At 40.3% G+C, this 21,311-nt stretch overlaps 2 protein-coding genes across 4 annotated transcripts; both read left to right on the plus strand.

The window, feature by feature from the left end:
• Window positions 1-181: 181 nt before the first annotated feature.
• On the plus strand, window positions 182-10,387 carry odad1 (outer dynein arm docking complex subunit 1). Of its 3 annotated transcripts, none has more exons than XR_016116610.1 (15): window positions 182-246; window positions 494-574; window positions 836-935; window positions 1,002-1,191; window positions 2,329-2,454; window positions 2,533-2,646; window positions 2,912-2,979; window positions 5,034-5,206; window positions 5,305-5,439; window positions 6,467-6,549; window positions 6,631-6,799; window positions 6,929-7,065; window positions 7,209-7,480; window positions 7,565-7,663; window positions 9,207-10,387. XR_016116610.1 is itself a non-coding variant. In XM_089010078.1 (15 exons), exons 2-15 carry the CDS (start codon window positions 508-510, stop codon window positions 7,658-7,660), a joined length of 1,644 nt encoding a protein of 547 aa, XP_088866204.1. In that variant the 5' UTR covers window positions 182-246; window positions 494-507; the 3' UTR covers window positions 7,661-10,387. The 3 variants fall into 3 exon arrangements, 2 of the variants coding, with proteins under 2 accessions (XP_088866204.1, XP_088866205.1); XM_089010078.1 differs by having other exon boundaries at window positions 7,209-7,303; window positions 7,390-7,480; window positions 7,565-10,387; XM_089010079.1 differs by having other exon boundaries at window positions 839-935; window positions 7,209-7,303; window positions 7,390-7,480; window positions 7,565-10,387.
• Window positions 10,388-17,999: 7,612 nt separating this feature from the next.
• LOC148890422 (uncharacterized) lies at window positions 18,000-21,234 on the plus strand. The gene is made up of 5 exons (XM_089010080.1): window positions 18,000-18,183; window positions 18,702-18,788; window positions 19,116-19,182; window positions 19,292-19,359; window positions 20,364-21,234. The coding sequence occupies exons 1-5, from the start codon at window positions 18,133-18,135 to the stop codon at window positions 20,433-20,435; spliced, it is 345 nt and encodes a 114-aa protein (XP_088866206.1). The 5' UTR covers window positions 18,000-18,132; the 3' UTR covers window positions 20,436-21,234.
• The last annotated feature ends 77 nt before the right edge of the window (window positions 21,235-21,311 follow it).

Genomic DNA, 21,311 nt, shown 5'->3' on the forward strand with positions numbered 1-21,311 from the left:
TGAATATTTGTAACTTGTATTTGTATTATACACAAGTCAAACTACATATTGACAGTGCAACCACAACAAGACAAATAAGGATAATTGTAGAGCTAAAAAGCTCACCCACCAAAATGTTGCTCGCGCAGTGCATGCCGGGAAATGAAGTTTCACGCAACTTAGCGACAGTTACTACCAACTCAAGTTACCGCTCTCCTCTTGGAAAGTTCTACCGAGGATATTCACCGTATAATCGCTTTGTCACGGGTAAGATTACTTTTATTCGAGTGTCGATCGAACATACTTACAGTTACCGTAATTTTAAGCGAGTATTTTAGTAGTACAGTTTGTAGTTGCCCACACGAATTTATTATTACCTGGGTAAAATAAACGTCATACTGATATCGCCATTAACACCTGGTAAATTCAAATATGCAGACGAAAACAATACGCCGACATCACTGGTTTTTTTTTCCAGAATGAGTAAACGTTTTCAACTATTTTTGTCCTGTAGAGTGCTGTGTGAACATGTCCAGCGGGAAAGCAACCAGAAGTGCCCGCTCAGACAGTAGTGATGTAGACGCTGATGGTACAGGTAATACAGTGCAGAGCTAAAATATGTCTTTAAAATAATCCTAAGGTCACACCGATATATACCCTGAAATCCAATTCAAGAGTTGTTAAAAGGAAAGCCATTTGTTATTTTCCAAATGTAGATTTTTATCCAACTATTGTAATAAATCTCTCTGAATAGTGCAGCAGTACTGTACATAAAAAGGCGACTGTTGGTGTTTGTGTGTTCCACATGACAAGATCCATTTTGAATATGTGTGCAGAAGCTTGTGTGTTTTTTCAGCAGAATTAGAGAAATCTAAACTGCTGAGACAGTATCGGATCTTGGATGCAGCCAGGCAAGCCTACGGCATTCAGGCCCGGCAGCAAATTCACAAACAACAGTAAGAAGAAAATTTGTGGGTTTTTTTCTTCTTTTTTCATGCATGACTCTGTGTTTGTGTTGAAAGACAGGAGATAGAGAAGCTGACTGCCGAGCAGGAGGACCTTCGGCATAAGCTTGGTGCTTATAAGAGCTTGACCCGTCAAAAGAAGGACAAAAGGGATGCAGAGAGCTTTCAAGTGCTGCTGGAGCAGAGTGACTGCCTGGAGGGGGAGCTGGAGAAAGAAAAGCAACATCAAAAAGAGCTGGAAAAAGAGGTGAATGACAGTTGAGTGTCTGGTGTGCGTACTCACCTGTTAAAGGTGATTAAACAATCAAATGAAAATTTCCCAAACTGCCCGTGTAAACACAATTTTTACCAAATGTACGACAAATCTACATCATACACACAAAATAAAATAACTACAAATTAAATACACACAGTGAAACAACTATGAAACAATTTCACGTTGAGCTAAAAGCTAATCAAAGTGTGATTAATGTTGAGAAGCAGCAGATTTGTGTATAGGGTATTTGTATGTTACAATATGTGTCCGCATACTGATTGACAAAATGTAAATTGTCTGTTTCCCTTAAAGGATAGCCGACGTCTCCGGACAAGTTGTGTCCATAATATGTAAAATGGCTTCAAATGAGTTCTACTGAGCGTATTTTAATAAGATTCCACCGCATATAGCTATATTTTACGTTTTAAGGCTCATGCTGAATATTCAGGAAGTCTTGTTTTTGAGTTGGTGACGAGTCCGTACGTGACGTCACGAAAGGACCGCCCCCTGACCGAAAAAAGACACATTGTAGCAGTCCTTCCATCACGTCAATGTATTTTGCTGTACATGTTTGGTCTGACAACCGTGTTGCACCCAAAAGCCGCCAGAAGAGGGCATCCAAGCTCCATATAAGGAATTTATCAGCCTGTGGAAGCGGAGGTGGCCACTGGAGGTCGCCATTTTGTGCCTCTTTTTTTGGGTGAGAGATTTTCCCCCAATGTTGCCTTAAAATGACACGGAAGGACTTCTTTAATCGATTGCAAACATGTATGCTTTCCTCTTCAGAACTATTTGAATCATATTCATAACTGGATGTGTAACAAGAAAGCATATTCTCCGAATCTGAAGCCATTGTTTTGATTCTTCAGCAATGCAAGACGTCTTGGCGTGACGTCACGAACTGGGGGCGGGACTTTCTGAAAATGCCCAATTCGCAGCTCAATTTTTTGCAGATTTTGGACACTTTAAGTCATTTTTATTGGTGTTTTGCATTTGAATAAAAATATTATACTGCGTGTTTTGGGTATTTTAGATGCTATAAAACGTTTTTCTGATGTCAGTTAAAAAACAAAAAGTGACGTCGGTTGTCCTTTAAGTGAGATTGTGTTCTGTGTGTCATTTGGTCAGATTTCAAACATGGAGTTTAAGCTGAAGGAGCAGAGGAAAGGGAATGCCAACACAAGTGACATCCAAAGGTCTGCCCAAAGGCGGAATCAGGAGGCCATATGCACAATGGAGAACAAACTTCAAGGAGTAAATATCAAATCTCATCTTTAGCTGTGTGTCTCTACATAATAGCATAAAAATACCAACTCAAATGTGTCTCATTAGGCCTTAACCCGATTCAATGAGCAGCTGACCAAGAACAGCCTCCTCCGGGAGGAGCTGCAGACTCTTAATATTGAGCGTGTTCGTTTCCAGCGGCTACAAGACAGGCTGGTCCAGGTGAGCATCTCTGCATATTTTCTAAGCCCCACAGCATCCTAGCAACATCTTCCCTAACTACAGTAAAGTCTCGTTATATCGATATTCAAGGGAGTCCGAAAAAATATCGATATAACCGGGACTATCGATATATCCGACCCTGTTTGCATGTAATTTTCTCCGTGCGTGCATAGAAATAGTATCGATATAACCGGGACTATCGATATATCCGATATCGATATATCGAGACTTTACTGTATAAGTTATTTTTGGTTGCTTGCCGCAGGAGCTCCAGGATGTCAGGAAGAAGACTGGTCAAGCAATTAATCTGTCGACCGCAGCCCACGATGCAAGGTACAAGGTTTAAAAGGCAACCGACGTCACAATTTTTGTTTTTTAACTGACATCAGAAAAACGTTTTATAGCATCTAAAATACCCAAAACACGCAGTATGATATTTTTAGTCAAATGCAAAACACCAATAAAAATGACTTAAAGTGTCCAAAATCTGCAAAAAATTGAGCTGCGAATCGGGCATTTTCAGAAAGTCCCGCCCCCAGTTCGTGACGTCACGCCAAGACGTTTTGCATTGCTGGAGAATAAAAACAATGGCTTCAGATTCGGATAATATGCTTTCTTGTTATATATCCAGTTATGAATATGATTCGAATAGTTCTGAAGAGGAAAGCATACATGTTTGCCATCGATTAAAGAAGTCCTTCCGTGTCATTTTGAGGCATCTGGACTGCAATGTAACGTCCCACAAAAGAGGCAGAAAAATGACGACCAGCTCCTGTGAGGAATGAATCAGCCCGTTTCCACATGCTGAAACATTCCTTGCATGGAGCTTGGACTCCCTCTGCTGGCGGCTTTTGGATGTAACACAAGGGTTTAAAAAAACAGTACAGCAAAATACATTGATGTGATGGAAAGACGCTACAATGCGTCTTTTTTACGGTCAGGAGGCGGTCCTTTTCTGACGTCACGTGAGGACGCGTAGCCAACTCAAAAACAAGACTTCCTGATGGTTCAGCGCGAGTCTTAAAACGTAAAATATAGCTATATGCAGTGGAATCTTATTAAAATACGCCCAGTAGAAGTCATTTGAAGCCATATTACAAATTATGGACACAACTTGTCCGGAGACGTCAGTTGTCCTTTAAGACAAACTACAAATGTTGTTCAATCAAAAGTACGAATTGCATCAGGATCAGAAAGCCCTTAATAGTCCCAGAATTAGCAATCTAATGCCACAAAATTGAATTGAATTCATGTGTAAAGTTTCAAAAATAATAATCATGATTTAATTAAATGGTTTTTATTCCATTGCAGTTACGTATGTGGTCTGAGCTTTATTTTGATTTTCTTTTAATCCAATCGTGTCAATGAATTCATCATTAAAATTCAAGAGAAAAAAAACAGATTTTGCATTTTTCCTGTGAGAAGGGAAAACAGGCATTGCATTATGTACATAAATTACAAATGTAGACTGTTCCACTTAAACAATCGATATTGCTATTTGTCTAAGGAGTGCCAAACATGCATATTTCATCAGACATGTACTGCACAAGTTAACTGTCTGTTTTACTCAATCTATCTGTGTGACATGTTTAGTCTTTGTCGTTGGCTAGACAAGTGAGAAAGCGCAATGGAGTCAATAAAGTATATTTCCATTGCCAGCATGTGGCAGTGTGGTGCTCCATTGGCCCAATGGTAGAAGAAGCGCAGTGTTATGTGCGAACCGTCACACTGAAAAAAAAAAGGTTTGCCGCATTTACTCAATGTTATTGAATATCTAATTTAAAAAACACATCTGCATCCACGTGATTAGATTTTCTTGTTAGTGTTTGACAGAGAAAAATTGATTATACATTTAATAACACAGCAATTATTTTAAACGAAAAGATAGCCTCGGTGGTTCAGGGCATGACGACAGAGCCGCCATCTTTAACCGGGATCCCTCCATTTACTTGTACGTAATGTATTGTGCGGCAATAAATTACCGGTACCGGTAATTATAACGCCCCGAAGTATATTCCAATTCTGTCACCAATATATTTGTTAGAAGAACTGGACTATCATACTAAAGACATGATGTGGAATTCAGTGAAACGTAACTGAAATATTTTATTAAAACAAATATTTCAATTAAAGCGGAAGTCAACCAATAAATTCTATGCAGACTATCTAATATAAACACCCAATTATGATTAATATTGTGTTTGTCAACACAATACATTGTGAATCAGAAACCTGTGTTTACCCGAGTGGAGGAGTAGATGATATTGGGAAAAAATGGCATCTCCTTTCAGGGTAGCATTGAAATATATTGTATTGTGGGTTTATATTTTTATATTCATAACAAACACACAATGTGTAATAATCATGGTTGTATTTTGTGTATTTAGAGTGGAAGCTCAGTCCAAGTTGGCAATAATGCGAGAGAAAGCAGAGAAGGACCTTGCCCAGTACAACACAGAGATGAAGGAGCTGGAGAGGATTATTTCACATGAGACTGGCCTCAGAGACTTTATCACCACAAAATACAATGAGAAAATGGGCCAGGATGGGACAGCACAAGGTCAGAGATATACTGTATTCGAAACGGTGCTGTGAAAATTTGCCCATGACTCTCCCTCATTGTGTCTTCCTTCTAATATTTGTTGTTTCATCAACCAGTCTCAAGTTTGAAGGAGCAGGGAAATAAAGATTTGAGTGAGGGTTCGTCAGACGACATGGAGGCGTTTTTTCAGAGAATTCAGTCTGTGACAGGAGAGGCTGATCCAGAATTGCTTGTCAGCAGTTTTATCCAAGGTATATCCAATGTCAGCTTCTGCTATACTGTTGTTGAGAGCCAAATGTGATCAGGGCACATTTGTAGCACTCACTAGAGCAAGGAACCCTATTTGACTTCTTTGACATGAGCCAAAATGGGTCCCAGATGTGGCAGGCAGTTGAATCATCTAAGTTCTTCCGGCCAATCAACAAAGGCATGGGCACAATGTCAATGTTCTTATTGAATTCAAGCATAATTATATATAAGCCCTGCGACCCTTGTGAAGATCAGCAGATCAGAACATAGGTGGATGGATATACAGTATATATCAGAAAGAAACAAAATGAATGGTATTTGTTGTAATTTAGTTTATTTTTTTTCCTCAGTTGTCTGAAATAGCTACTCTATCTTTTGGAATGATATACAATAATTTTCTCACACAAAGTTTTTTATTTATTTTTATTTTTTTAGAAGACATATTTTAGTAACGTTTGTAATATTTCAACTTAAAATGTTGCATGTGTTTTCTTTCAAAAGCTGGTTCAAATATTGAAAATATGAATCATCTTCTTCTTTTCCTATCGGCTTTTCCCTTCAAGGGGTCGCCACAGCAAATCAGTGTCCTCCATCTTTAGAGGTTTGATCTGCATGTTTGTTTTGGCCAAGCTTTTACTTCCTGACACAACCCTCTGTATTTATCCGGGCTTGGGACCGGCACAAGAAGATATATATGCCCCTTTGTGGCTACAGAACATACATTACAGTAATTCAATGAAAGTTATGAGTAGAATGTTTTGGGGTTAACATTTTTTTTAAGAAAATGGTTACTATTACAACAAATCTTGTGAATTTTTAACAATGCTCAACTTATTTTCTTTTCTATAATGTAAGAATGCATTAGTTTCCTGGGGTTCAAATGTTTGATTTATTCTTCATGGTGAACTGTAGTGTAGAACTGCACTGCATTATATTAAGGGCTGTTTCTATTATATTGGTGACTTTTTAAATATTGATACAGCTTGTTTTTGCATATTTTACCGGCTATTTTGTTGTTTTTTTTAATAGCTGAAGACCGTAACTTTGCACTTTTCAACTTTGTAAATGACCAAAGCAACGAAGCTGAGATTGTGAGGGATGAAATCAACCAGGTGAGTTGTGTCTCAAAGCATGGCCACACCATCACACCGTATGCGTGTTACTCTACATTTTTCAAAATGTTTCTAATTCAGATCCAGAGAGAGATTGAGGAATTTCAAATGAGAGGTTTGCAACAGGAACAAGACCACCACGCTTTACTGAGGGACATCGATGCACGGCAGAAATATATCGAGTTACAAACTGAGGACTTTGAAAACCGTGCCACCATCTTAAGCAAAGTCCTGGAAGAGGTTAAAACAGGTCTGGGGTGCCCTGTAGATATCATCACACAAATACAACAATGAACTAAACTGTATACCCAATAATATGACCAGTGAATATGTGCTTATGTCAAACAGAGTAGGAAAGAATCTTGTTCAATTTTCACAGGAGTGAACTGTATTGTCTCTAAAGTGGAGTGTGACATGGAGGACTCCATCAGTAACACCAATATTATGCCCTACTTGGGTTTGGTGGAGCAGAAGACCAACCAGCTTCTCACCATACAGGCTTTCCTCGATAGCAAGGTAATGCTCATGGCTGAAAGTGTGAAATTAATATGTGTGAACCCAGTGGCAGTGACTGTCATATGTTCGATTTCTTTTTTTTTTATAAAATCACCACTCTGTTCACGTGCCAAGCATAATTTTCGTTTTAATCACAATTACAGGAAAATGGCAAAGACGACCACCCCTCCAATCACAATCTGCCCAGATTTCTTTTTGGCCAAGAAGACAATATTACCATTCAATCTTCAGTCCAGAGGTTTAGTTTTTTTTTCCATTAAGATAATTTAATATTTGTGCACGTACAGGCTCTATGCTGACGGATGTGTTTTCTGACCTCCCTAGTGTGGATTGTGACCCGAGCGACTTGCTTGTCACCGATGAGGACGAGCGGCCGCTCTCCCAGGAGGAACTCCGCAGAAGAATATTGGAACGGGTGAGTCAGTTTGTTTTTATTTTTTACAGTCTGTTACATAAGAAACGGTTATATTGTGTGTGATGGTCTTCATTTTCCTTCCAGGTTCTGCAAAGAGAAAATTCAGGTGTGAAGTTGCCAGCAAAAATCCTCAAACCAAGCCCCCGTATTCAAGAAGAAACAGTGACAGGACAGATCTGAGTGGTAGATTCCTATTCCTGGTCTAAAAAGAGGTCATTTTAAATGTAGCTTGTACACCAGGAGTGTCTGGTGATTGAATTTTTGTCTATTTTTTGTGCTTTTTTCATTCATTCTAATCTTCCTTGCAATTTTGCAAAATTTTATTTTGAGCTTTAGAGATGCGCTGCAGTGACCATCTTTACTTTTTAATGTGTAAACAGCCATCTGGCTTTGAACCCGAATTGTCATGGTTTCACTCTGTGATATTGGCTGCTATGCCCCAACACAAAGGTTGGGGGCAGCAAAAAGCTTTTAGCATTCTAATTGACACACTGAGATTTAGATTTTGTTCCGCTTTGTTATTGGAAGATAAACACTTTACAGCCTCAACAGTCTGTGTTTTAGACTAAAAGAATTAACAACACATCTGTTTTGACTTTGCTGAAGGGAGCTTAGACGTTTGAAAACGCTGCAGATATTGTGTATCTGCAGCGTTTATAATAATGCAATCGCCTCAAAATACACTAGATGTACTATTTTGCCTTTCGTGTCGCTGAATTTTAGCAGGTTTGAAAACAAGTTTTTTTCTTGATTATAGTCAAGCTGCTGCACCACCCCTGAAGTTCCAGCTTGCCTCAATTTGAAAAACCATCCCAAGAATAATCTTATATAGTTTATTCAATAACTATAGTGAATATTTTTTTTCTGCTTCGTGGCATACATGGGAGTCAATACATTGTTGATGTCGAACCTCAATATGAGAAATCTCTCTTCGGGTCTTTGAAATGTCATCTTATCCAAACAGCAGCTTCCTGAAAAACTCAAAGCAGTGTTTTATTTCTGGATGCTATATTTGTACGGCCGGCATTGCGAAACAATTCACAAAGCATGTTTCTATATTTGGGATTCAAAGGTCACGTACAGTTTTAAAGTATTTGGACAATGGCAATTGGAAAGAGGGGGGGTGGGCAATCAAAATGTGATTGAAGTGTCAACTCTCAGATTTAATCATCACTTCTGATGCTTGGATTAAAAATGTGTTGAGAACTGAGTGCGGATATTTAAGAGTAAAACTCACAAAGTTGGTTGTGAAAGACCTTCACACCATCTTCCAACAATAGAAAAAAATACACATTTATTATTTCACTATGAAGGCACTCCCATTGAAAACAGTAAAATGTGAAATATTATGCCAACTTTTGAATTGGGAGAAGAAATTGAAAGCCATAACTCCAAACTTTGATGTTTTAGCTCCAGGATTGTATTAGTTTGGATCAAAATTGGATATAGAATGCAATATTTGTCATCACAGTGTGTTGATTTTGTTTAGTGTGTCCAATGTTGGCTGCATTTACAAACATTAATCTTGATCTTTCTTTTTCTGGTATTATATATAGCTTCAATGTTTTTAAAACGTTGACATGATTGTTAGAGAAAATGCAAGTCAAGTTTTAAACATCAAACTGTGAGACAAAAAATACGTTATTTGATAGCATGAAGCTAAAGGGACTCAAGTATGGTTATGTGGCTGTTTTTAATACACAATGCATTCTTCTTTTTGATTCAGGCTTTGTTCCATGATTAACGTCAACTGGGATTGGAAGTAAACATCCAGAATACCCTTTTTGGGAGAACTGTCAAACGTCTGCTTGTGGTGAAATGAGGTGAGCTCACTGCCACCATTCAGTTCTCGTACAGTATCTTAAATTGTCATTTGCAAGTCAAAACAAAGTATGGGAAGAATGCCAGCTGGCATCTTGAAAAACTCATAAATTGGCTCAGTCTTTATCAGGATTTTTAATTGGTACCGTTTTGAAGTCCAATGAAGGCAATATCACCGAAATGCTGCATCGAATACTTCAAACAAGAGAGCGCACATAAATGGGTCAATCTGATGTAATCGACTGGAGCTGGTGTTGCTTTAAAGATTTTTTGGGGGGGAGCGGATATGGAACTATTATTCCTACCATTAGGTTGAATGGTGAAGCGATGGCTTGGTGGGCTTATTTAAAATAAACCCACTTGCAACTCTCGGCTTAAATAGATTACATCAGATAAAAGGGGGGGGGGGGCGCCGTGGAAACAGCCAGCAGAGAAACGTGATGGAGTAGAGGCTGGCGTCTTTGAAATTCTACTCTCGCCGCCAACCCCTCCTCCGCTTCGTCCTTGCCTGCACACGGCCCTGCATCTCCATAGAAACCCTCCCTTGTTAATCGCAACACCAGTCTCATTTCCTGCTCATGACAAAGAGCTCTCAATGTACTCACCTCCTCCTCCTTCAGCAAGGTCTACCAATAGCGAGAGGAGTGAAATCTCCACCCCAGGTTCTTAGCACTCCCCTCGGCGGTAACTTTAACCTTTCCTTTTGCTCAACAACTTCCTATTTTCACACCTTGATTGGCTTGATTGGCTGGATTCTTTACTTTTCTACTATGGAACCACACCAGTCACCTGAAGTGTTGTTTGTTGGAGGAGGCGCTAGAGTGAGCGCCCTTGCATGAACTCTATGCGACATTTGCGCAGTGTCTTGTTAGGGGAGTGGAGAAGACCTTGGTGCCCTACTATCTTTGCTCATAAAAAAAAGTTCCCGCTCTGTCTCCCTCGTACTGTTTGTTTTTTTGGGAATATTGCCAGGTAGTTTCCTCCGCCTGCACCCAAAGCCCTTCCCTCCCCATGACGTATGTCTAACACAGACCCCCCCCTCCCCACCCCTTTGCAGCCATTGCTACTGCCACTGCCGCCACCAGCACTCCCACCCTCCCTTCCACCCTCTCACCCACATCTCAGGGGTGTTGCTAGGCAACCACACACCATGAGCACATTTCCCAGCCAATCAGATTGTGAAACATTTTCAAACGCTCCCCCCTCCCCTTCCTAAATCAAGTCAATCTTTATGTATGCAAATATCATATTCTGTATCTCCTTCCTAGAAATTATTCTTTCACATTTGCCAAAATTTGACCGCTGGATGGCAGCACGGCGGGAATCTGCTGATGTATTTCTTTTCTTCCCACTGTTGCTAAGCAATCCCGACTGTCATGTTTTTACCTGTGAAACATTTGGAGATCGTTGCGGATATCCCGGGCACCATTTTGCCTTTGTGCGAACATGATAGCGGCGTGTACGGATTCGCATGTATAACTGAAGTTTCAGCAAAAAACGTGCCCCCCTTGTAGCGTCATATTTGGCTTGGGTTTGCCTTGTTTGTATCAAGCTGCAGACAGGAAATATGCACTTGAGTTATTAGGCTTGCAGCTCCCCTTGTCTGCTGACAGAGGAGCTTTCTGGTAACTTCCAGCATTTCTGAATTCACATTGTTATTGTTGTTGTTTATTTTCACTTCCAAAATCCCCCACATCCACCCCCTTGTCTCTCTCTCCCCTTTGTACGACTCCCTCTACGTCGCCGCTTTGGTTGCTGTGCAGATGGCTCTTTGTTGGGAGTTGCACAATGGAGCTAAGGTCAGCTCGCCTCATGCTACGAGAGCACACGCTAAAGTTCTCCTCTCCAGCTGCCTCTTGTCTTTTGTTTGAAGTTTTTCGGGGCATTTTTTTGTCCAGCACAGCCAAGGCACACTTGCTCTTGTTGAGGTATTGCATGAGATGAATGCTAGAACCTCTTGTAGCAGAAAAAAGTTCTCATCAAGGTAGCCCACTGGGACTACACAAGTAGCCCATAAGTTTGCTCTCAACATAGCTGATAGGATATGAATAATATAAAAGTGGTTATTTGAACCATTGTTTGTCATGAGTATCAGAAATCGTAAACAGGATTGGCAAAGCATTCCAAACAAACAATTGTTCATGGTAGCCATGAACAATTGTTTGTTACGAATGGTAGTTGAAGTAGTCGAACCTCTTCAGTTATTCAACGTAGGGCAAGATACTCCAGATTCTCAACAGCCTCCACAAAGCCCAATGGTTTAAAAAAGCACTCAACGTTGGTTCTTACATTTGAAAGGAAATGATTACGATCCCATGTTTTGTGTCAGCGTGAAGTCGTTCCAACGTGGTTGGACAAGTGTGAAAGGCCATGATATCTGGGGGCAGGTAAAAGCCGCAAGGCGGGAAAAATCGCACAAACGGGAGGAGACTAGGGAGGAGGAGCGGCTTCTTGCCACGCTTTGAAAATGACTGGAAATTTCCACTTACACGCAGACGTGAGAAGGGTGGAGCTTTGAGGTAAAGAAAGTGGATGGCGCTCAAGTTCACAGAGGAGAAAGACATACTTCACTGCAACTTTTCCTCTAATATTCTTCATGAGAAAACAACAACAATCACACAATTTATGGACTTGCAATACATCAGGAAGGCATTAGAGAGTTCTTGATTTATGACTGTTTTGGGCTGTTGCCTTGGAAACAGAGCCTACAAAATTGGCCCAGCGGCATGTGCCTTGGTGCTTTACCTTGCCCTCCAGTGAGGGAAAAAACAGAGAAAGATACCCAGGATTCAAATTGCACAAAACTATCCAACATGGCAAAATAAATAAATAGAAATAAATGCAATTTAAAACTGCAGGGGGTTAATATTTTCGATGTTCCCTGAGATGAAGTCTCACATCATTTGCTGGATTGCAACTAAGCCCGTTTCATTTTTTTGGTTCCTTGCGGTCACAGTCAAATTAGGCCCCTTTTCCGTCACTGATGTCCTTAGGTGGAGCTAAAGAACAACCACTCATATGCTTCTGTTTTTCATTTAGGTTCACCAGCAACCAAATTAGAAACAGCAATCAACAGCTTCATTAACTGCAATTGTCATTCATGTCATTGTTGCGTGTCGAAAGCCAAAAATTCCTTACCTCAATAAATGTATATATAACCACATTTTTCCAACAGCAAAATGCACCATTTTGATCTTTTCAAGCAAATACATCTTAAGTCTCTTTTTCTATTTTTGGAGCAGTTCCAAATATGCACACACTGTAGAATTCTGCAAATCCTCATCAAAGCATTAATCCTCGGAAACAACGTGACAAAAGGCAAGTCAACCAACAAGATCCGCACACGCCTTGGGGAATGTTGCCAATGTCTCCTGCGCCACACCGAGTCTGGTTTTCAGACATCTATTTTCAAAGAAAATACTTTTAGTTGACACATTGGTATTGCACATACGTTGCTACTATTGCTGAAAATCCAACAAAGCAAAATTTTAGTAAAATTCGCTCCCATTTTGAAGACGTGTAAACTCACCAAATGTCACTTTACGAGAATTTGGTAGTGATGTCAATCCTGGGTAAACCCATTTTTAACTCATTCACTGCAAGACGATGCGCAAAAATGTGCCCACTCCAGTGCCAAGGTATTTGTCATTTTCACTCAAATTGAAGGACCCGCAGAATATTGAGTTTTAGGACTACATAAACATTCAATACAGCGTTAGAAACATTTAATTCTCTTTTGTCACCAGAAAAAAAAAGGTTAATTCTTAAGTTATATGGGTCTGGACATATTTGAGCTTGAAATCGGGGCGGATGTACAAAATACAATGGAATACATGCATATAGATTAATATAGCGCTTAAACAACAGCTGGAGCTGTAACAAAGTGCTAACATGGACAAAAGGCAAATGCTGCCCCCTCGTGGAAGGGGAAAAAACATCACCATAGGTCTGACCAGCACTTTATCGGGACACTTATCAATTCCCGAATAAATTGTTATTCCTTATACAACGGAAAATACAGTAATTAACCTGTTCAGCCATTTTTTTTAGGTGAATCGCGTTAATACATGTTGTGCATTTTTTGCAGTTTTTTTTTTTTTTTTCAATGTGAAAATTGTGCCTTGGCTCCAAAAAAGTTGGGAAACAGTCCACTGCTCATTGTGAGTCTAATGTACTGTAAGTTTCTTCCACGCGGATATTTGAATGTTTTTTTTTTTCGTTCAATATTATTATAATAATAGACATATCAGTCAAACCCCCTGTGATCCCAAGTGAGAAGTCAACTTTATGTTGTCCCCTGAGCACCGCAGGAATCGCCTGACGACAGGAGAAAGGCCGCTCAACCATGCGGGACCCCCCGTAGTTCAAAACAAAAGAGCTCAGATTGCAGCAACCAATTCTTCCAATTATCAGGCCACACCCTCCCTTCCCCCCAAACCTAATCCTGACCCTTGCTCTTTGAAGGGCCCCTACTTTGCTTGGAGCGCTGGCATTCCACAAGTCAGGTCAGGCCTTTTGTCCTCATAAAAAGGAGGTGAAATGTAGGCGCTTGAAACTGACTTGCCATCCGGACCATGTCACTGTATGGGAGAACACTCGGGGGGGGGGGGGGGGGAGTCTTGAAATAATATTTCCATACTTACAAAATATCCAGAGGTTAGTTTTTTGTAAATGATTCTTTTCGCCTTTTGCCATGTTTCCACCGCCCCTCCCCCCTGTGCAGCTGGAAAAAGCGGTAGACAGTTAAACTGTTTGTACAATTGCATGTCTTTTGCTTTCTTAGCTGGCTACCTGTGCGTGGACTCCATACAGGGTCTCCATTGACCTGCACAAAAATAAATGGAAACAAGTTGCGGTAGGCAAATGAGGAAGGAAAGGAAATTATCTCACAATTTACCCATCCAGACACCCCACCCACCCCCAATCCCCCAACCTTCACTCATCTGCCTGATTCTGTTGATGCCCACTTTCCACTCTTCTAGATTGGTGAGTGAGTAATGCCTTCTACCATCCCAGAGTTACTCCCATGTCTCTATTGTAAGCACTCAGGCCATTAGAGAAGCTTCCCAATCTGCACTTTCCAAAGAGGGTTTGAACTTGCAGAGACAATCTTATCATTGATATGACTTCTCTTGGACTACAGTCCAAATAAAACCTCATCGGAATTTCTCGATAAGTCCCACAATATTTCACCTGACTCATGCTTATCAGTTACCGAGGGTCCTCCCTCTGTTTATGTTTGCATTCGGTCAAGTTTTAACACTGCGGAATTGAGTCATTAATCTGTGCTGTCATGTTCCACACACAATGAGAATAACTCAACATTTTACACCAAAATGGTAGACTTCCTTTTTCTTTTCAGGCATAGCTTCTTGAAGCATTTTTCTGAGTCCGCTCTGATAGGCGTGACAAGCTAATTTCATGGAATGCGGTCATCAGTTTAAAACTACAAATATAGTAACATACAAAATATCATTTAAAAAAAACAAAACACGTTGGAAACTGACCTCAAACTAGTTGATTATGTCCCAGTTGTAACTTTGAAAATTATGAACATACTCCGTCAAACGACAAATTTGGGATTTCAGTTTATTTTTATATATTGCATTATATTTCTCCTGGCTTTTGCACCAGTCAGTATCGTATCTAACAGACTATAAAACATTGGATATTCATGTTTTGGGAGAGCGTTTAAATCTCCACAATTTGTTGTTGTGAATCATTTACTCAACAGTGCAATCATAAATTCAAAATTACAGTAAATATTACAAAATAAAACATCCCAAAGCCTTCAATGTAAAGAAATCAAATTACAAACTACTGTAGTAACCACAAAATGTTTGATGTCAGGACCGCTGTAACCCGAGGATGACTGTAAAACATGCATCACATTTTTTCATAAATGTATCATGGCCTTCAAAATTCATTCTATTAAAAAAAAAGAAAGTAATTACTCTTTACTGTGCACAAGTCAGCAATCCAAATGACGAAAGAGGTCCCAGAACCTGCAAGGCGCCTTTGAACACTGCATATAATTATTTTTTGTAATTATATTTCTGATGGGGAGGTGAGTCACTAAATAGGCTTATGGCCCCAAAGGCTTCCTTGAAATCTGCAGGCGGTTGCAGCAGTGACGGGGAGGCGGTGGATTTCGAGAAAAAAAAAAAGAGGGGGGGGGGGGGGTGAGGATCCCAGGAGATGTGCTAAAATTAGACGCTTTTGACAAGATATCTCGCTAGGGGTACGTTAAAAACATTTTGAAATAAATCTACGATGTGATGCTGCATGAACCTCTTCACGGACATGCTGCAAAATTGCCTTCATTCAGAACTCAGTGAATATTTCAAACAGTGCCACTCAATTAAGTGAAGTCAGCGTCAGTTATGAGGAACCAAATATTTGACATGCTCACACGTGTGTCATCTTGCCTCTGTTTAGGTTCTCGTTGATTTTACATTGCCTTTTAAAGTTGACGTTTGCAACTTTCTTCCATACCCTATGTTCAGTATAACTTTCAGTAACACGGAATGAGGAGGACGGGTTGGGGGCAATTTGGCAATTTTCTGACAAATACTGTACTTAAATTCTGCAGTGTCAAAACATGGGTGTGAAGTTAAATGCCCCAACGTTCATTTTCCCAGGCCTTTTGTGATTAAAGCAATTGTTGCCATCCAACAGCAATGTAATTAGACATTCTGTATCAAAAGATCATCCGCCCTTGTGTCTGTGATTTGTTGTATACAGTCGAAGGTTCAAACACTGAAGGGAGTTTTGGCAGGCGATTTGTGGAATTTCTGGCTTCTGAGCTTGTATCAGAAGGACTTTTTAGGATGTGGTGCTGTGTGAGAGGCAAATCTGCAAGCAGCAGGTTCCAAAACTCAAAGCAATATAATATATGTAATGTACAATTGAATTAATATCATTAATGGAATTAGTGGAAGTCCTTCACTTGTTTCTCTTTTTGTATCGTGAACCCCTCAAAGGTTGTCGTCTACACTACTTCTTTGACAGTGGGAAAATTGAGTCGGTGTCTGCTGACAGTAGTTTGCTCAATATTACATCACATATAAGTTGCACCTGTGTATAAGGCGCAGGGCCATCTCTTGAGGAAAATGAAGGCTTTTGGGTGTGCCTTATACACTGGAAAATAAGGTACATGCAGCAATTTTGCTACGTCTTTGTATGAAAAAGGCTTCTGATACAACCGCCGACTTCCTTTCTGCATCAATGCTGTAATGCAGAAAAGGCCGGATTTTACAGGCAGTGAGAAAGCAGCTTTCGTTAAACTACAGCTGGCTAACAATGACAGATGTTTATTTTTTTTTTCACGCGCGGAAAAAATAATTACAGGTGAGACAGCATTAACATTTGCAGATTCCTATCTGCCTTGAAAGCTATTTCTTCCACTTGATAATTTGCAGGGAAAGGCCTACGGGGTGCCGGCCTCATTTGAAGCGGCGGGCTTGAGTCAGGACGGGCGCCTGTTGTCACTTCCTTTGGTTTTACAGTTGGATGAGCCAGTTGAAGAAGGAAGTTAACTTAAGGAAGGAAAATAAAACAGGTCGGTCGGGTTATGAAGCTTAGTCATTAACAGGAAAAAGATCGTTGGTTTTGAAATGTTTTCACTGACGTTAAATTGTATAAAACCACTGTTACAAAGAACAAGGTTTGACATTTTGAAGGAGCAAATTTGTAATTCTTTCAGCACCTAAGCCACAAATACCAGCTTTGAAATGCAAGCGATTGAAGATGAGGCATACATTTGATTTGGCTACATAGTATTTAAAAATGTTACTATGCAAAGATGGCTAACAATTATAAACCCTGTTAAATTACGGCCTTCACTCCAGCCCCTGCACACGCACGCGCACACACACATGCACACACAAAATGATTATTATGAGCCACGTGACGGCTGCCACCGAGGCGTATTCCCGGGTCCATTTTCGTTCCCAGCACGTCGCTACATACTGTTCCGGTTATGGTGTAATTTGACACCAGTAACCATAAAAAGCTAACGCTAAAAATGTTGCCGTGGTCACATCATAACCATTTTCTTTGTTTAATATTATACATTGTATGGGGTTTGTACACTTATTTTGCTTTTAACGTATTCCATCGGTGTTTGAATTCAATTTAAATCATTTATATTTTTAATCACTATTCCTTTCACGAACCCAAACCATAATTACTTTAAACAATTCCAGAAACAAATTTTCAAAGAACTGCACGTTTACAAACAAAAAAAACACAATTCATTCGAGAAGTTAACATTGTTTGCCGGGTTCAAACCATACTATCGTAATTTATTCCTCCTCAAGTGTAATTTGACACCAATCTTCACTGAGCGTGCTAAAAAGTAAATCCAAAATAGTCTGCTTGGATTTTTCACGCCTTCATCGTGCCTTTATAACCAACGTTTAATGTTTAATGTTTGTATAATTAATATATCATTGGCAACTTTAACAACTTGCATCCCATTGTTTGAATTAAAAAACACATAACCAAACAAAACCCGCCATAGGAAAGCCGCGCTTTAAAGTCACTGGCCAATCATCGACAAATTGACTGAAAGGCGGATGCTTATCCGAGAACTGGCGTGAGGCTCATCCAATCATACGCCAGATGCGTCGCTGCAGGCCAATCGGGCGCAGAGTTGAGTTTCTGTCTCAAACAAGAGTGGTTTTCAAGCAGCTCCCACGGAAAAAAACGGACACGAGCAGACATCATTTCTCCCTCGGCGTCACTGGACTCGTACCCGCGGCGACGACGACAAAAAGCCCCCAAAATCAGGAATTAAACGACCCTATCAACTCACTGTCAAAGAAGACATGGCCGACACAGCTGTTGATACCACCGCAACTGCAGAGGTTACAGCAAAGGTGCGTTTTCATTCATTTTTTTGTACTCACACCGACTCGGCGCCTTTTATGCTTAACACGTTGATAAAGTTGCAAGTGTTAGCCACGGCTCACCATTTGGCTGCTTTGGCGATAAAATGGTGGTTTTGGAAGTGCATCGCGTTAAAACGACGATTAAAAATTAACCTCGACGCCTACGTCGAGTGGGGACTGTTTTTTTGCGTATTTTAAGCCTCCTCTGTCGTTTTTAGTTGAAAAGTAGGCATTTAATGCCGTGTGCGTTGTCTTTTTGGTGGTGAATGTAGACAAAAGGGACGCCGAGAAAGCAGCCGGTGCTTTTTATTGTGGGCGGGAAAAGCACAAGAAGCCCTTTGACGTCTTACGCGCGTGCGCCGCGGAGAACGGGGGGGGGGGAGAACCAATGAATTTGTCTGGCAAATTAATCGATTTTAAATGTCACAGGCCTAAAGCACGGTTGAGGCAAACTCGGAACAGAGGAATGGCATCATATTTTATCGTGCTCACACCCTTTTATTTAGGAGCTGAAAGAGAAGAAAGAAGTTGAAGTGGAGAAGAAGGAGGAGGAGAAGAAGACAGAGAATGAGGACGCACCTGCTAATGGAACTGTGAGTTTGCTGGCAGCTTTCGCCGGGGAGAGAGAGGGAAAGGCGGGGGCTGGTGTGGGCTTTTGTCTTATGGCGAGAAGCCCCCTCGTCGTGCAGGTGTCGCCATTCTGCCTTGCCCGCGTGCTCTTTGTGTGCCTCGTGGAAAATAGCACAGATGTTGCCAAGCGAGGCTCCTCCAATTGGGGGTGTCCTCCCAGATAGCCTGCTGCTTCGGGTAGTTAATCCTCCAGAGAGTAGAAAGCACCCCTTACACCCCTCACCCTTCGTGTCTCTGTGGAGTATTATTCCAACTACCAGGACTACATTTTACAATTTCGTCCCCCTCAGAATGGTGCGAACCACAGTGACAAAGTTGAGGACGCCCCAGCGGAGGAAGAGCACAAAAATGGAGATGGTACCCATTTTACTATACGATAAATGGATGTTCCTGTTCTTAGTCTCATTACCTTGAACTGACATCCCGGTTTGTTTGAATAACACTAACGCTTCAGTCTTTTTTGCAGAGGAAGAGGCGCCCCCTGCTGAGGAGACGAATGCACAGCCAGTGAAGCGTGCTGCCGATAAAGAGGAGGTGAGTCACGTGTGCCGACTCCAGTGTCGCCATATATCCGATTTTTTTTAACTCAGTTTCCCAACCACTTAACACGTTCCCTGCCATGAAAAATACAAAATATGCTAATTCCACATTCTCGGTGAAATTCAATTAATTTAGCATTTCTCAACAAAATTAAACTACTTGAATTACCTCACCCCGCCTCATTCTTACAAAAGGCATTTTAAATTCTCAACCAATTCAAACCTTTTAATTCCCCAAACTCACAAATCTTTAAAAAATCGCCACATTTCCCTCTACAGTAAAGAAATTCATAACCGGTGGTATCAAATTAAGATAATTGTCAATTACAAATAATTAACTAGAAATTCTTTAGCACCATTGTTTAATGTAAAAAATTTAGCACCGTTGTTTAAAATGGTCAAAATCTGGTGATTTCAGCCCCAACAATAATTATCTAATTTCTGTCGTCCTTTCATGAGAGCAGACTACCTGATTTTGTTCTTTTGTTTCGGCAAAGTAAAAAAAAATACAAACATCTGCTTTGAGTGTGGAGATCACACAGGTCCAGTCTAGGAATTGTTTTTGAAACAGTTGATTCCAGCATGGAAGAAAAACAATGAAGATGTTGGATTTAAATTGTTACAACTTCCCAAAAAGTTGCAAAAATCCTGTTTTGAAAAATGTCACAAATATTCCAGAATTGAAATATTTCCTACACCTACCTCAATCCAATTATTCGCTTCTAATTTTTAAAATTTCATTTTCCACCTTTCAATCAATTTTACAATTGAACATAAAGTATTTGGAAAATGTAAAGTTTTTTTTAAACAATTAATGACGATATTTTGTTATTTTCACTTCTCGATGGCACCCCTAGGGTGGCTGCAACATCTCCTATATTGTGTTCTACATTTTTTCCTTTCATGAATTTGCTGCTGTGAATTGAGAATTTCTCCATTGTGAGACTAAAAAGTTTTCTTATTGTATCTTAATATTTTGCTGTCCTCTTTGCTTGGTAGGAGAAAGCGGACACCAAAAAACAGAAGACAGAGGAAAATGGAGATTCAGAAGAGGCGGAAGTGGAGGCTTAAAAAATGGCAGTTCTGTATGCAGCCCAGTCTTACTGGTCAACATGGTGTTGTAGAGCTTGTGCTTTTTCTAGGTTCACACCCCCTTTTTTTCTCCTCCCATGTTCTCACATTGCACTGGAGTTGTGAAACATCATGGCCCTTATCTTTTCCCTATTTTTCTTTCTACAAGATGTTATTTATTGGTCTTTAAAATGAGCATTTTTTTGTATGTGTGCAAAACGGGGCCATTCTATGACACGAGTTGATTTCCATTTCCTTGCTTCTGTTTGTAAGCACAACCTCTATCAAGTCAGCTCTGACCAACCGATTTCTCAAACGTTCAGGCAGCTGCTCACGTTCACGTCTAGGACCAAAGATAAGTTTTAAGTTGGGGCTAATAATAATAATAATAATAATAAACGTTATTAGTTGATGCGCAATCTTTTGTTGGTGTTTAAGCTGCTAGTCAATCCTCGGCCGCCCTGTTAGCATAACAGATGGTGCTCACGATATTAAGGGCCACCACGCCACTACCATTTTGGTTTGGGGTGGGCTTTCTGTTGTTTTGCCGACGTTAATCAACCCCTCTTAAATCTTAACGCTTTGGTCTCGTTCTGTATGCATTCCGCGCAGGTTTGTACCATTTACAATTTTTTGGTTTGTTTTTCCCCATTTTCTTACGGAGTTTACATTTATGGTTGGTTGGGTGACCCGCTTTTGTGTCCGAGACTGTCTCTCTTTACTCTCCAGCCGTGACATCGGGTTACTTCATCCACTGCTTTGTATATTCTCAAACAAATAAAAATGTCTTTTTACTTAAGTTTCTACTCTTTGTCTTTGACGTCCACTGTGTGTCTGTCTCTAGTTTTTAGTTACTGTAACATGGAGTCCACTCCA

This window comes from Hippocampus bargibanti, linkage group LG12 (genome assembly GCF_051943395.1).
Source record: "Hippocampus bargibanti isolate YZ-2025 linkage group LG12, ASM5194339v1, whole genome shotgun sequence".
NCBI lineage: Eukaryota > Metazoa > Chordata > Actinopteri > Syngnathiformes > Syngnathidae > Hippocampus > Hippocampus bargibanti.

Excerpts from the sequence above, each read along its gene's own strand:
- odad1 (XM_089010078.1), top strand. The coding sequence starts at position 508 with ATGTCCAGCGGGAAAGCAACCAGAAGTGCCCGCTCAGACAGTAGTGAT. Across the intron at positions 575-835 it reads TGTAGACGCTGATGGTACAG|CAGAATTAGAGAAATCTAAA; the intron begins GTAATACAGTGC and ends GTGTTTTTTCAG. Across the intron at positions 1,192-2,328 it reads AAAAAGAGCTGGAAAAAGAG|ATTTCAAACATGGAGTTTAA; the intron begins GTGAATGACAGT and ends TCATTTGGTCAG.
- LOC148890422 (XM_089010080.1), top strand. The coding sequence starts at position 18,133 with ATGGCCGACACAGCTGTTGATACCACCGCAACTGCAGAGGTTACAGCA. Across the intron at positions 19,183-19,291 it reads AGAGCACAAAAATGGAGATG|AGGAAGAGGCGCCCCCTGCT; the intron begins GTACCCATTTTA and ends TCTTTTTTGCAG. Across the intron at positions 19,360-20,363 it reads GTGCTGCCGATAAAGAGGAG|GAGAAAGCGGACACCAAAAA; the intron begins GTGAGTCACGTG and ends TTTGCTTGGTAG.